The sequence below is a fragment of the Phocoena phocoena genome, chromosome X, assembly GCF_963924675.1.
Source record: "Phocoena phocoena chromosome X, mPhoPho1.1, whole genome shotgun sequence".
NCBI lineage: Eukaryota > Metazoa > Chordata > Mammalia > Artiodactyla > Phocoenidae > Phocoena > Phocoena phocoena.
The window spans coordinates 128,899,723-128,914,077 of NC_089240.1; the positions used below are offsets into that span (position 1 = coordinate 128,899,723).

General features: G+C 57.7%; 1 protein-coding gene across 1 annotated transcript; it reads left to right on the forward strand.

Moving 5' to 3' along the window:
• The first annotated feature begins 420 nt into the window (after positions 1 to 420).
• On the forward strand, positions 421 to 13,765 carry FAM50A (family with sequence similarity 50 member A). Its single transcript, XM_065900313.1, has 15 exons — positions 421 to 589; positions 1,795 to 1,879; positions 1,978 to 2,077; positions 2,349 to 2,494; positions 4,551 to 4,627; positions 4,738 to 4,804; positions 4,960 to 5,021; positions 5,247 to 5,323; positions 5,535 to 5,589; positions 5,764 to 5,812; positions 5,906 to 5,976; positions 6,071 to 6,424; positions 12,880 to 13,032; positions 13,243 to 13,508; positions 13,603 to 13,765. Exons 1-15 carry the CDS (start codon positions 479 to 481, stop codon positions 13,763 to 13,765), a joined length of 1,836 nt encoding a protein of 611 aa, XP_065756385.1. The 5' UTR covers positions 421 to 478.
• Positions 13,766 to 14,355: the final 590 nt, after the last annotated feature.

The following is a 14,355-nucleotide window of genomic DNA, read 5'->3' on the forward strand; positions in this document are numbered from 1 at the left end:
CCAGCCTCATGGCCTGGGGAAACGCGGGGCTGGGGCCCAGTCTTGGGAGGGGAGTCAAAGCCAAGGAAGCAGGGGGAACCAGGACGCCCTCAGGCAGGGAGGCAGCGAGGGGATGGGGATCTGCCCTTAGACTGAGATCAACATCGAGGAAGTGAGGGGCCCGGAGGCCCAGCCTTGGGGTCAACAGGGTGAAGCAGGACTGGGAGCCCAGCCTCGTACCGGCGGTTATTGTTGAGGAACTGATGGGGAACCTATAAAGAGAGGGACCGCGGCGTCCAGCTTCCGGCGGCCGGCGGGGCGGGGCCGCTAGCGGGGCGGAGCTGGGCGGCACGCAGTCACGTGCCGGGGGCGGGGCGCGGTGGCAGCGAGTTCCCCGGTAGCGACGTCACGGCGCTGGGGTCAGTTGACTGCACGGCCGCCTCCACAGCCGTTGCAGCCCGTGAGACTCGGCCGGGCCGCTGTCGCTGTCGCCGCCGCCATGGCTCAGTACAAGGGTGCCGCGAGCGAGGCGGGCCGCGCCATGCACCTGATGAAGAAGCGGGAGAAGCAGCGCGAGCAGATGGAGCAGATGAAGCAGAGAATCGCGGAGGTGCGGGCCGGGCCGGGGCGCCTCGGCGCATGCGCGCGGCCCGCCGCCCGCGCTCTGCTCCCGCAGCCCGGGGTCGCGCGGGGCCCCGGGGAGCGGGAGCAGAGCGCGGGCGGCGAGTGGGGGTGGGACCCTTGCTCGCCGATCTCTAGCAAGGGGCGGAAATGAGCGGGCGACAGTCTGTTCATCTGTAAAATGGGCGCAGAAGGCTGAGAGGAGGTGGGCTGTGACAAGCCTCCAAAGGAGCCGCACTCAGTGGTTACATTTCTGGCATTGGGGCGATCCTCGAGGGCACAGAGCATTCTTTCTCTGGCCCTTCAGCCCTGAGAGTCAGGCCCAGATCCAATGGATATCAGGAAGGGTGGGCCCCAGCCAATCCACCGGACTCATTCTGGAGCCCTTTTCATGGGACAGAGGCAGGCAGGAAGGTCTGGGGTGCTCGCGGTTCACTAAGGGCTTCAGTGAGTGGCCAGTGGCCGTGGGCCGTCAGGAAGGAAGGAGCCCTCCACTTAGGCCTTTGGGGGAGAGTCGGTGGAAGAGCAGGGACTCGGCGCAAGGGGAGGGCAGGCCTTAGGTACTGTGGCAGCCGGGCCCAAGGAAGTGGCTGCATGCTGAGGCCCGGTGCTGCCTCGGTTTACACTTGTGCCCCAGCCCCACTGTCTCAGTGCGAACTCAGTGGCGGGACGGAGGTACATTTCTCTGCTGGCCACCTCCTGTGGAGGCTGCTGGCCAGAGAGGGACCTACTTGGTACCAAGTGGGATGGGACTGGGCTGGAGTGAGGAGGCCTCGTGGGAAGCTGTTGGCAACATCTGGTGCCAGGAGGGAGCAGCATTGCTCGGTGAGGGACCAGGCCGCCAGCCACTCTCTGCTCCCTCCTGGCACTCCTTGCCTTGGGTCTCCAGAGCTTCAGCTTAAGAGCTGGGCGTGAAGAACACCAACCACTGAGTGAGCTCTGGTTCCCAGTGGGACCTGTGGAGGGGCCGGAGCAGCACAGATGGCACGGGGAAACAACCCCACTTGGTTCCCTCGGCACTGGAAGAGCCTCTCACAGCCCCGTGGAACCTTCCACCAGTCAAGGGAAGGGGACATGTCTTTCCCAAGGTCACATCATAGTGAGTCTAGGGACACACCTGGGACTAGAACCCAGGTCCCCACTTGCATGGTGGGGTGGCAGGTGGCCCTCACTGCTGCTTTCCCTCCCGGACAGGAGAACATAATGAAATCCAACATTGACAAGAAGTTCTCTGCGCACTATGACGCCGTGGAGGCGGAGCTCAAGTCCAGCACCGTGGGTGAGCAAAGCGCTTGTGTCCCCACTCCCGGGCTGAGGTCGGCTGCATGGCTGACTCTGGGTGACCGCCTCTTGCCCCCGCGTCTCCTCACCTCGCAGGTCTTGTGACCCTGAACGACATGAAGGCTAAGCAGGAGGCCCTGGTGAAGGAGCGGGAGAAGCAGCTGGCCAAGAAGGAGCAGTCGAAGGAGCTGCAGCTGTGGGTCGTCTCCTCCCAGCCAGCGGCCTTCCCCTCTGGATGGAGCTCGTGCTTGGGGGCGGGTCAGGCTGGTCCTGCACGTGGAAGGGGAGGGGGGACCCTTTTTCATCATCAGATCCCTGCCTGCCCGTGAACTTGAAGTGCCCCGGGCCAGCAGGACTCCTCTGGGCCTGCGCGGAGTGGGACCCGCACTGAGCACACAGGTGGCTCTGGGTCGGGGAAGGGGCCTCGGGGGTGGGAACATGCGTGACGGCCACCCATGCCTCGGCAGGAAGCTGGAGAAGCTGCGAGAGAAGGAGCGCAAGAAGGAGGCCAAGCGGAAGATCTCCAGCCTGTCCTTCACCCTGGAGGAAGAGGACGAGGCGGGCGACGAGGAGGAGGAGGCGACCATGGACGATGACGAGCTGGAGAGGGAAGGTGGGGGCAGGTCCCGCTGGCAGAGCTCTGTCCTGGCGTCCAGCTCGCAAGTGAAGAAGCGCCTCTGCCAACAGCCTTGACTGCCCGCCGCATTCGGGGTCCCGGACCTCACAAGTTGGGGCAGGAGGGAAAGGGCCAAGTCTTCACCGTGGCAAAGTTGAGTGGGGGGGCTCGCTTTTGGCGGCCGATTGAGTGGGAACCAGCTGTGCGGTCCCTGGGCAGCTGTGTGGGGCTCGTGTGGCTGGGCACCAAACTTAATTCTGTTTGAATAATTTCAGTATAAATTGACCCAACCGCAGAAACTAAGCGGCTGCTCACTGGACAGTGCAGGCCTTGCCCAAGGGAACAAGGGGCCACAGGAACGACTCGGGAAGGCTGAGGTCACCATGGGGCTCCTGTGTGCTGGGCACCCGCTCACGGCCAGGCCGGGGCCGAGGCAGACGGACAGAAGCTGGGTGCCGTCCCTGTCCTGGTGGGAGACACACGGGGAAGCGTGTGTCTCGCTGGGGCCAAGGGAGGGGGGAGAACTGAGTTGGGCCTTCAGGGTGAGGGGAATCTCATTAGCACCCAGAGAGAGGCGGGTGGAGAAGCACGTAGAGTCAAGAGATGAGTGTACCTAGAAGCAGAGCGGGCAGAAGTGGACACATTTGAGGACCGGGGAGGATGCAGCACAGGCCTGGTCTGGGTTAGAAAGCGTGATGGCCAGCATGTGGTGGCCTGGGATCAGTGTTGGGGAACCAAGGCAGGGGATGGCACTGGGACAGCTTTGAGGGGAGCGGCCAGTGCTGTCAGGGGGAAGAGCCTGCCCACCCCCCGGGGGGAAGCCCCTGGGGTAGTCTCACTACTGTTGAGTAACAGTAACTAGTGATATTTGGTATCTAAAATGTTCCCACGGGCAGGTCAGTTGCGTTTGGTGTGAGCTGTCCATCTGTACGGCAGAGGCCACCTTTGGGACAGCACGGGTCTGGGGGGAGGCTTTCAGCCTCACTGTGTGTCACTGGGGCTTTGTGGGTGCTTCCCTCCCCCTGGAGGTTTGGTTTCCGGGGCCCGGCCATGGGTAGCTGGCGTGGAATTTTTGTAACTTGTCCAGGTGCTGGAACCTCTGCCCTGGAGTATGGGCTTGTCTTCTAGGTCGGCGGTTCTCAAAGAGTGCTCCAGGGACCCCTGGGGGTCTCCGAGACCCTTTCGAGAGGTCTGCGAGGTCAAAACCATTTTCATAATTGTGCTAAGACGTTCTTGGCCTTTTGCACTCTTGTTCTTTCGTGAGCGTGCAGTGGATTTTTCCAGAGGTCACGTGACATGGTATGCCGTCCTCCCTCCGACAGCTGATAGAATGCACGCTTTCATGTTCTCGAGTCTTTGGCACTTCCCAGATTTAGTTTTCGATTTGGTGACTGTCAATGGTTACAACTCCCAGGGACAAGAGCTCTCTGGGGTCCTTGGTGACTTGTAAGACCGTCCAGGGTGCCGAGACCAGCAAGTTAAAGAATCACTGTTCTCGTTCATTTGTGCCCTAATTGGGGAAAGTGAGTTGCAGAGTCCAAGGTGTCAGGCCTGGCCTGAGCCCAAGTGGGGCCTCTCCTTCCCTCCTCCCCGCGGGTTCTGATAGTAGCAACCATAGGACTTTGGGCTTCAGCTTCGTCTCCTGGTAAAAAGGAATGTCGTAACCTTTTGAGGCTGTCGTGAAGAGTGGATGAGACGTCAGATGTGGATGTCCTGCCCCTCTGGTGCAAAGGATCTTCTCTCCCTCTGGCACCGGCACTGAGGCTTTAGGTCCCCCGAGGCACTCCAGGTCACAGCTGATGGGGCAAGAATTTGGTGCCAGCCTCCTGCTCAGCTGCTGGCGGTGGAGACCAAGGTGAAGGCCCCTTGGCAAGGGCGCCTCTCATAAAGGTTTCTATAGGTGCTGTGAAGAGGGCTGTGCGTCCCGGCCAGGACAGTCCAAGAAGCCTCCAGGGAGGTTGCGTTTGAGCTGAGGCCTGGGTGACAAAGGTCTGGGGTGCCCCGGAGGCAAGGGCCATCGTGCCACTGACTCTTGTGTTTCCTTTTGCTCCAGAGATCACCACAAAGAAGAGGAAACTGGGGAAGAACCCAGATGTGGACACGAGCTTCTTGCCTGACCGAGACCGAGAGGTAAAGGCGGCCTGCCCCCGGCCCTGGCAGAGGCTTTTGCTCAGGAAGTGGGGCCCTGCGTGCCCCCTGGGCAGCCCTGGGCCTCCCTCCTTTGCCTCTTTCTCTTCCAGGAGGAGGAGAATCGGCTCCGGGAGGAGCTGCGGCAGGAGTGGGAAGCCAAGCAGGAGAAGATCAAGAGTGAGGCTCCCGGAGCGGGATGTGCGTGGCCCGGGGCTGGGAGCCGCACCCGCGCTCCTGCCAGCGCTGCTCTGGGCAGCGCCCCGAGCCCCAGGGAGCTGGCAGGGAGTGGGGACACCGGGGTCTGGAGGCCAAGGGGCAATTCTGTTTTGTAGGTGAGGAGATCGAGATCACCTTCAGTTACTGGGATGGCTCTGGGCACCGGCGTACAGTCAAGGTGACGCTGCGGGGCCTGCGCCCCGGGCCCCATGCCCCTCGCCCCTCGGGCCCAGCCTCCTTTGGCCTCGGTGGGAAGGAGCTGTCAATCCCTTGGTATGGGTGGCCCCTGGGGGTTCGGGGGGAGCAGGGAGGAGGGTTCCGGGCTTCCGTCCTCCCTTCCCAACTCCTCGGTTGGTTTCCCCGCACGGTTTCCCTCTTGCCTCTTCTTGGGTCACTCACACAGATGAAAAAGGGCAACACGATGCAGCAGTTCCTGCAGAAGGCCCTCGAGATCCTGCGCAAAGACTTCAGCGAGCTCAGGTGGGGCTGCGCGGGTGCACAGACTCCAGGGTGCACTGGAGTCTGCAGCCTCAGCCCTGGCGCTCGGGACCCCAGGTGGCAGCTGCCGCTCGCGGCACGCCGGGCGCCGTGCCCCCTTACCCATCCCCCTTCCAGCATCGCGGGCCTCTGCCTCCTGGCTCTGGTGCCCCGATGTCCTTGGCCACCTGCTATCTGGTCCTTCCTCCCTCAGGTCGGCAGGGGTGGAGCAGCTCATGTACATCAAGGAGGACCTAATCATACCCCACGTGAGTCCCTTCTCTGGGGGCTGCGGGGAGGGTCTCGGGCCGTGGCACACCTGGGGGCTTCGAGGGGGGCCCCGCGTGCCCTGGGTCTTCGGCTCGGGTGGGCAGGGCTGGAACCCGGCTTGCAGGCGGCCGAGGTGGCTCACCTGCCGTCGCCTTCCTGCCCTCTGCTCGTAGCACCACAGCTTCTATGACTTCATCGTCACCAAGGCACGAGGGAAGAGCGGTGAGTGCGCCTGGCCCCGCCCCCCCGGTCACTTGCCCGTGTCACGGGGCGGCAGCTGATGGGGCCTGGCCTCTTGTCTCCTTGTCCCTGCAGGGCCCCTCTTCAATTTCGACGTTCACGATGACGTGCGGCTGCTCAGTGATGCCACCGTGGAGAAGGATGAGGTACGGTGGGCAGGGGCACTGCGCGGGTAGGAGGGGTCCAGCCACGTGGCCCTGAGCCCTGAGCCGCAGCGCCCGGCCCTTCTCCCGTCCTCAGTCGCACGCGGGCAAGGTGGTGCTGCGGAGCTGGTACGAGAAGAACAAGCACATCTTCCCCGCCAGCCGCTGGGAGCCCTACGACCCTGAGAAGAAGTGGGACAAGTACACGGTACAGAAGCCCTCGAGCACTGGGCGCGGGCTGGCCTGGCTGCCCGGCGGGAGGCCCGCCTGGCCCTGCTCAGCTCGCCTTTCCTTCTCTGTCCCCTCGTCCTGCACCAGATCCGGTGATGTGGAAGCAGCGCAGCCCCAGCCCCTCCGGCTCCCTGCGGCGCCCTCCCTGCGGCCCCAGGATTCCAGGCGCCCGGCTCCCTGCTCCCGAGACGTGACGGGGCCTGCTCAGCCCCTGCCCCTGGTGCTGTGTTTACCGCCTTTTTCTTTTATGACAGAGATACACACGTCAGAGCTAGAGCACCTGTTGTGCGTTTTATTCTAAAGACTTTTTTTATTGAGCTAAAATTCACATAGCATAACGTTCACCTAGTGTTGTGAATCACCCCGAAAGGAGACCCCACGTCCATTAGCAGCTGCCCCCAGCCCCTCGCATCCCCTGGTTTACTTTCTGTCTGTATGGATTTGCCTGTTCTGGAAGTTTCACATAAATGGAATTATACAATATCTCTGCTCTCTGTGTCTTGCAAGAAAGCGTGTGTTTGGCAGAGGTGGGAGGGTGGGAGGGATATTTGGGATCCACTGGGGCCTCAGCAGGCCCAGCTCGTCCCCACTGCGGCACCTACGTGGGTAGGAAGGGCGTTCCTCCCCGTGCTTCCCGCCTAGGACTTTGGGCTCCTTTGTGTCTCCTAGCTGCCCGTTCCATAAGGGACACGGCTGTCCTGTGGCTCCCAGCCACCCTGTATCCCTGTCACAGCATCTCTCCCCAGACTGGACACGGGAAGGCCACTGTGGACGCCCTGTACTCCCTGCGTGCCCACCCCACCCACGGCCAGCTCTGTTCAGGCTGCCCTGGGGCTGGTCGCTGTCACGGCCCGAAGGGGGGAACTTGTCTTGGGGATGTGTGCTCCCTGCTTCCTGCCCCGCCTTGGCGGGCAGCTCCCCTGGTTCCCCTGGGCCCAGCTCCAGGAGGCTGAGGAAGGTAAGCTCGCCACCCCTGCTCCCCCCTTATTCCCCTTGCCTGAGACCTGGCAGAGGGGACAGGGGACAGACCCCAGCCGGCAGGGAGCGTCTCCGCTCTGGGTCCGGCCCCGCCTCCCTGGCCAGTGTGCAGATCTGACGCTGGTGGCGGGCTTTGCTGGGTACACAGGCTCTTGTGCCCTCCTCTGTGGCAGGGCCCTCTGTCCTGTTCAGCCGTGGCCTGGGGAGGCCCATCTGGCAGCTAGGAGCTGTCACTTGGGCTTCCTTACCCTGTGTCTGGGGCGGGGCCATCCAGGGTCACTTGGAGGAGGGAGGAGGGTAGAATAGGCCTGGGCACCTGGGGCACAGCAGGGAGGGGTGGCCAGGCCTGACCCTAAGTCCTGGATGTGGGGAACAACTCTGAGGAAATCGATGGGGCTTTCTGTTGGGTTCCGGGAACCCTGCGGGGGGATCCTCTGGCCTGCGCCAACGCCCTCTTGCCCCCTTTGAGAAGCCGCCAGAAGACTGCATGATTTGAGGGAGCCGCCTTTGGCCCGGCAGCCTCTGGAAAACAAGCCCCTTGAGGCCCAATCTTGGGTCCTGTCAGGGAAACAGCCCTAAGTTGCTGGGAAGAAGGGAGACGTCTGGGGTCAGGGTCAAGGGGGCAGGGAGGCGGTCAGGGGAGGAGACCCCCTTCCCTGTGGCCATTGGAGGGATGGAAAAGACACCATGGTTGGTGGGGCCCAAGGGAGGAGCCCCTTATCCTAAGAAAGGGCTGAGAAAGGGCCAGCTTTCTGCTTGGCAGTCTTGGGCTCCGTACTTCCTGCCTGGAGGCCAGTGCAGGCCAGCACTCCTGCCAGGAAGGGCACCGTCGTGCTGGGGGCCCTCTCCTCGGGACCTTGAACTCATGTGAGTGTGGAGTGCAGGGGAGAGGTCCGGGGGCCGCAGAGGAAAGTTGGGGGCTGCCGGGACAGCTATTATCTGATGCTCTAGAACTACACGAGGTCACCGAGGCCAGTGAGTGCTCACCAAGGCTTCTGGGGACTAGTGTTTGCCGGGGGTGGGGGTGGGCTAGGCGGTGAGGGGAGCAGGTGTGTTGGCACAGGAAGGCAGGCTGGAGGTGAGTGGGGTGGAAGGGAGGGAAGGAGAGAGGGGAAGGCGAGGAAGGGAGGAAAGGTCAGAGAGGCAGCCTACGTGTCTCTCCAGATCTGTGCATACAGAGCCTCCTCCGTTTTAAATCTTTTTAAAACTTTTTGGCCGTGCCGTGCAGCCTGCGGGATCTTAGTTCCCCAGCCAGGGATGGAACCCGTGCCCCGGAAGTGGAAGTGCCAAGTCCTAACCACTGGACGGCCAGGGAAGGCATAATTAATTTTCCAGACGGTGGCAGACTCCCCCGCCCCCGGCCCCTCCCATTTTGCAGCACCACCGCCAGGTGAGAGTCCTGGTTCCCAGGCTTCGAGCACAGTGCACTGTCACTCCTCAAGGGGTGGGGGACATATGCAACCTGAGATGGCACATGTGGTCTCTAACTGTGGGATTTTGTTTTTTATTTTCAAATTTTTTCAGCTGAGGAAAAATTCACATAACATAAAAATAACCATTAGCCATTTAAAAATGCACATTTCAGTGGCATTGAGTATATCCGCAATGTTGTGCAACCATCACCTCTATCTACTCCCAGAATATTTTTATCGTCTTAAAAGGTGAGAAGAAGGCTCCCCTGGTGGCGCAGTGGTTGAGAGTCCGCCTGCCGATGCAGGGGACGCGGGTTCGTGCCCCGGTCCGGGAGGATTCCCACATGCCGCGGAGCGGCTGGGCCCGTGAGCCATGGCCGCTGGGCCTGCGCGTCCGGAGCCTGTGCTCCACGGTGGGAGAGGCCACAACAGTGAGAGGCCCGCGTACCGCAAAAAAAAAAAAAAAAAAAAAAAAAAAAAAAAAAGGTGAGAAGAAATGTGTATTGTTTTAGCTACTCTACTCAGTTTGTGGAACTTTGTTACAGCAGCCACAGGAAACTTATACGCCTTACTTAGACCACACAGAAAAATGAACTTGACATGGGCTGTAGACCTAAAAGCTAAAAGCTAAAACTAAAACTATATATAAATAAAACATGGGGGAAAACCTTTGTGACCTTGGTCTATGCAAAGTTTTCTTAGACAGGAGACAAAAAACAATCATAAAAGGAAAAACTGATAAATTAGACTTCATCAAAAATCCAAACTTTTGCTCTTTAAAAGATACTATTATGAAAATGAAAAGACAAGCCACTGGCTTGGAGAAAAGAAAATATTTTTATGACAGAGGGCTTGTATCCAGGATATGTTTTGCATGCACGTGTGCACGTGTGCGCGCACACACACACGTAAACTCCTGCAAATCAATAAAAATGAGACAAACATCCTAATTTTAAAAAGCGGGCAAAAGGGACTTCCTTGGTGATCCAGTGGTTAGGACTCTGTGCTTCCACCGCTAGGGGGCACAGGTTTGATCCCCGGTCAGGGAACTAAGATCCTTCATGCCCTGTGCATGTGGCCGAATGAGAAACAATAAACAGGCAAAAGATTTGAATACACAATGTCACAAAAGACGAATAAGAATGGCAATAGCAACCCAACATTGTAAATCAATTATACTCCAATAATTTTTTTAAGAAAAACGGTAAAAAAACAAGTGAAAAGATGCTCACCATCTTCATGGTGACAGCAAGCAGATGGGCAGCCACCTGGGGCTGGGCGGAGGGAACCCAGAGGGGCCTCTGGGCTGATGGAAATGGCCTGTATCTTGGCTGGAGGGTGGTTGAAAGGGGTATGTATTTGTCAAAACTCACTGAACTGTACCCTTAAAGTGGGGTCATTTATTGTCTGTAAATTATACCCCAATAAAGCTCATTTTAAAAGAAAACAGGAAAAGAAGGCAACTAATGAAACTGGTTACCTAAAGGGGTAGGAGGGAACCGGGTGATAGGGATGCGAGAGGGAGTGGTGCTGCTCTGGATGTGTCTCTTCTGATGTAGTTTTGACTTCTGGACACATGTTGCTATTTTACATACTAAAAAAAAAATCAACAGGATGGGGGGAAAAGCTAAAACTGAATACAAACAAATTCTCCCAAGTGCATTTCAAATGAATAACATAGCTATATTAAAAGGAAAGATTTTTCTTTTTTTGGCCGTGCTCTTCTTGGCTTGTGGGATCTCGGTTCCCCGACCAGGGATTGAACCCGGGCCACGGCAGTGAAAGCCTAACCACTAGGCCACCAGGGAACTCCCATAAAGGGAAATTTTTTTTAAAAGCTACCCAAGGGACTTCCCTGGTGGTTCAGTGGTTAAGAATCCATCTTCCAATGCAGGGGATGGGGGTTCGATCCCTGTTTCTGGGAACTAAGATACCATGAGTGGCACGGCCAAAAAAACAAAAACAAAACAAAAAAACAATAATGGATTACAGTCCGTCGAATAAAATCCACATCCCCGAGTCCACCCTGATAATGAATACATAGATAGATGAACAGAGGAGCTCTTCCTGACAGGAGAACGCCAATGAATGAACGTAGGAGGGATCATGGAGGGAGAAGAATCACTGTTTTGTAACCATCAGAGTAATCATTGATTTAGGCAAGAATTATCAATGACTGGTAACATTTTGATAAAAACAGAATATTTACCTAGTTTCAAAGTATCTTCCTACAAGCCGCTTTTTAGTTACAGAGGGAAAAATAATAACTGTCCACTTGAGAAACTGGCAGTCACCACCTTAACCAAATGCTTAAAGTTAACATCACAGTGAAGGGACAAAACAATAACACTTGCCTCCTGATAAGAAGCACAGAGAGGGCCTGGTAGCCTCCCAATACCACACAGCCCAAATCGCACCCTGAGAAAACATCGGACAAATCCAACCTGAGGACGTTCTGCCGAACACCTGGCCTGCACTCTTCAAAAATGTCCATGTCATGAAAGGCCAAGAAAAGCAGAGGGATGTTCCAGATTAAAGGGAACCAAAGAGACACGAGAACGAATGCCACGTGGGATCCTAGACTGGATCCTGGATCGGAAAAAACATCATGAGGACAATTGGTGAAATTCGAATGAGACCTTAGATCAAATAATATTATCGTATTAACATTAACATTTCTGATGTTGACAGTTATACTTTGGTTATGCAAGAGTCCATAATAGTTATACGGTAATTATGCTGTGGTTATGAAATACTGAGTGAAGTATTTAGGGGCTGAGGGGTAAGCTGTATGCAGACATAGTTACTTAGACACAGTTGATAAAAATATTATTTTTATATATAATAAACACATATGCACCCACAAGTGAGAGGGAGAGAGAGAGAGAGAGAATGAGAAAGCTTTTTTGTAAGTCTGAAATAATTTCAAACTATAAAGTTAAAAAGAAAGCTACCGCTTCTATCCAACATTGACTGGAGGGTGTAGCCAGGGCAATTAGGCAACACAATGAAGTAAAAGGCGTCCAGATTGGAAAGGAAGAAGTAAAACTATCTCTATCTTCAGCAAAGTTGCAGGACGAAAGGTCATTACACAAAAATCAATCGTACTTCTATACCATAGCAATAAACAACTTTGTTTACAATAGCATTATAAAGAATAAAATACTTAGGAATGAATTTAACAATAGAAATGCAAGACTTGTACACTGTAAACTAGACAATGTCATTGAAAGACAATAAAGAAAACCTGAATAAATGAAAAAAAAAAAGAAAACCTGAATAAATGGAAAAATATTTAGTTAGGGTTCTCCAGAGTAACAGAACAGGATACACACACACACACACACACACACACACACACACGATTTATTTTGAGGAATTAGCTCATGAGATTGTGAGGGCTGACAAGGTGGCAAGTCTAAAATTTGTAGGGCAGGTCGGCAAGCTGCAACCTCAAGCAGGACTTCTACATTACATTCTTGAGGCAGAATATCTATTTCTCCTGGAAACCTCAGTTTTTGCTTTTAAGGCCTTCAATTGAGTGGACAAGACTCACCCACATTATGGAGGGTAATCTTTACTTAAAGTCAACCGATTGTCGGTGTTGACCACACCTACAAAATTCCTCCACAGCAACACTTAGATGAGAGTTTGATTAAAGAACTGCAGACTACAGCCTAGCCAAGTTGAAATTAATACACATAAAGTTAATCATTACATCCCATGCTCATGGATGGAAAGAATCTTGTTAAGATGGCAACACTCTCCAATTGATTTACAGATTCAATTCAATCCCTATCAAACTCTTGCTGGCTTTTTTGCAGAAACTGACAAGCTCATCCTAAAATTCATATGGGGCAGACCGGGAGGACTACTAAGGGGTATATGGGGGCTTGCTTCAAGGGTGACAGATGAATTATAGGTCAATAAATCTGTTTAAAAAGAAAAGGAGGGCTTCCCTGGTGGCGCAGTGGTAGAGAGTCCGCCTGCCGATGCAGGGGACACGGGTTCGTGCCCCGGTCCGGGAGGATCCCACGTGCCGCGGAGCGGCTGGGCCCGTGAGCCATGGCCGTTGAGCCTGCGCGTCCGGAGCCTGTGCTCCGCAACGGGAGAGGCCACAACAGTGAGAGGCCCGCGTACCAAAAAAAAAAAAAGAAAGAAAAGAAAAGGAAACCAAGGGAATGAAAACCTCCGATTCAGGGCTGCGGTGGCTGGCTGGGGAAGGGGCCAGGTGTAAATGGCCGACAGCCTCAAGTCCTCGTGCTGAGCATCTGCATGTTATTAGCCGCGGGCCCTCCGGATTAAGGACCGTCAGGGCGAGAGTATCCTGAGCCAGGACCGCGAGTCCCCGGCTGGTGTGCGCCCTAAGGATTGGGACACCGGAGGCCGCGCACCGGCGGCAGGTGGCCCCGGGCGCGCCTCCGAGCACCGGGGCGGGGTCTGCGCGTGCCCCGGGTCCTAGGGGGTGTGTGGCGCGGGCGCGCGCGGGTCCCAGGGTTGCGGGAGGCGGCGGCCCGGGGCGGGGGGTGGCGGGGGAGAGGCGCGCGCCGCGGACGCGGCCATTGCGCGAGGGGGGTCGGCTCGCTGGGCGGGGACCCGGGCCGCTCACGGGGGCCCGGGCTAAGCACTGGGCCTCTCCTGGCCCCAGGGAGGGGCGGCCGCCGCCCGCGAGCCCTGCCGCTCGGCCCTCCCTGGGCGCCCCCGCCCGGCGCGGTGGTACGGTCCGGGTTTAAAAGGCCCTGGCGGCCGCGGGCCGGCCCAGTGTGTGGGCGGCGGCGGCGGCGGCGCGGGCGCGCGGCGTGTAAGGCGAGGGGTGCGGCGGCGGGGGCGCGCGAGTGGGGCGGTGTGGGGCTCGAGGGCGCGTCCACGTGGCCGGCGGGCGGCCACCCGGAGCCAGCGGCGGCGGAGGGACAGGTAGGTGGCCTCCATCCCCCCGCCGCCTGTGCGGGGCCGGCCTGCTCAGCGGCCCTGGGCTCCGGCAGCGCGGGGATTCGGCTCGGCCTTTAAGGGGTCGGGCCCTGCCCCTGCCTCTCGGGCGCCGGCCTGACTGGTCCTTCGTGCCCGGCGCCGGTAGGGACGGTCCGTCCGCGGCTAGCCCCCGGCCCGACGGGGACCCTTTGTGGCGGAGGAGCGGCCCCTGCAAGGACCGCTGCGGCGCCTCCATCCACTAGGGTCCTCGTGGATCTGCCGGGGGTGGGGGGGCAATCCCTGGTGGGGGCAGGGCGAGCCGGGCAGGCAGCACCGCGCGGGGCGTTGGGGCGCGGGCGCTAGAGCCGGGTCTCTGCGAGGGTCTGTCCCCACCCTCGGGCTCTGCTGGCAGGGCCGTAGCAGAGAGGCTGGGCGTGCCTGTGATGCTTGAGGCTCCCGGTTACAGGCTGAGGTTTGGGGTGGGCACTTGGGCTGCAGATTCTGCCTTTCCAGGTCTCCCTCCCGACCTGTCCCATCCCCATTCTTAGGCCTGTATTCCTGTGCGGTGTGGAGGAGGTGAGGGTGGCATGAGGCCTCCCTTCTCCGTCTTCCTTTCTTCTCTGGCTCTTGCATTAAGGATCCAGGATGCGGACCTGACAAAAGAGCCCCAGAGAGATGATCAGCCTGAGCTGAAACTTTGCAGTTCCAAGCTGGGTCTTCTCCTTGTTCTAGCAAATGCATTTTCCCCCCTTTCCTTGGTTGCTGCCTTGGTTTGGTTCCCCGCACCCTCCCTGAGCTGAGTACCTTGTGTCTCCCTTGGGGCTTGGGCACTGAGAGGGTATCGCTGAGCCCT

Coding starts and splice junctions, on each gene's coding strand:
- FAM50A (XM_065900313.1), top strand. CDS start 479: ATGGCTCAGTACAAGGGTGCCGCGAGCGAGGCGGGCCGCGCCATGCAC. Junction 2,495..4,550: donor TGACGAGCTGGAGAGGGAAG/GTGGGGGCAGGT, acceptor CTTTTGCTCCAG/AGATCACCACAAAGAAGAGG. Junction 5,590..5,763: donor AGGACCTAATCATACCCCAC/GTGAGTCCCTTC, acceptor CTCTGCTCGTAG/CACCACAGCTTCTATGACTT.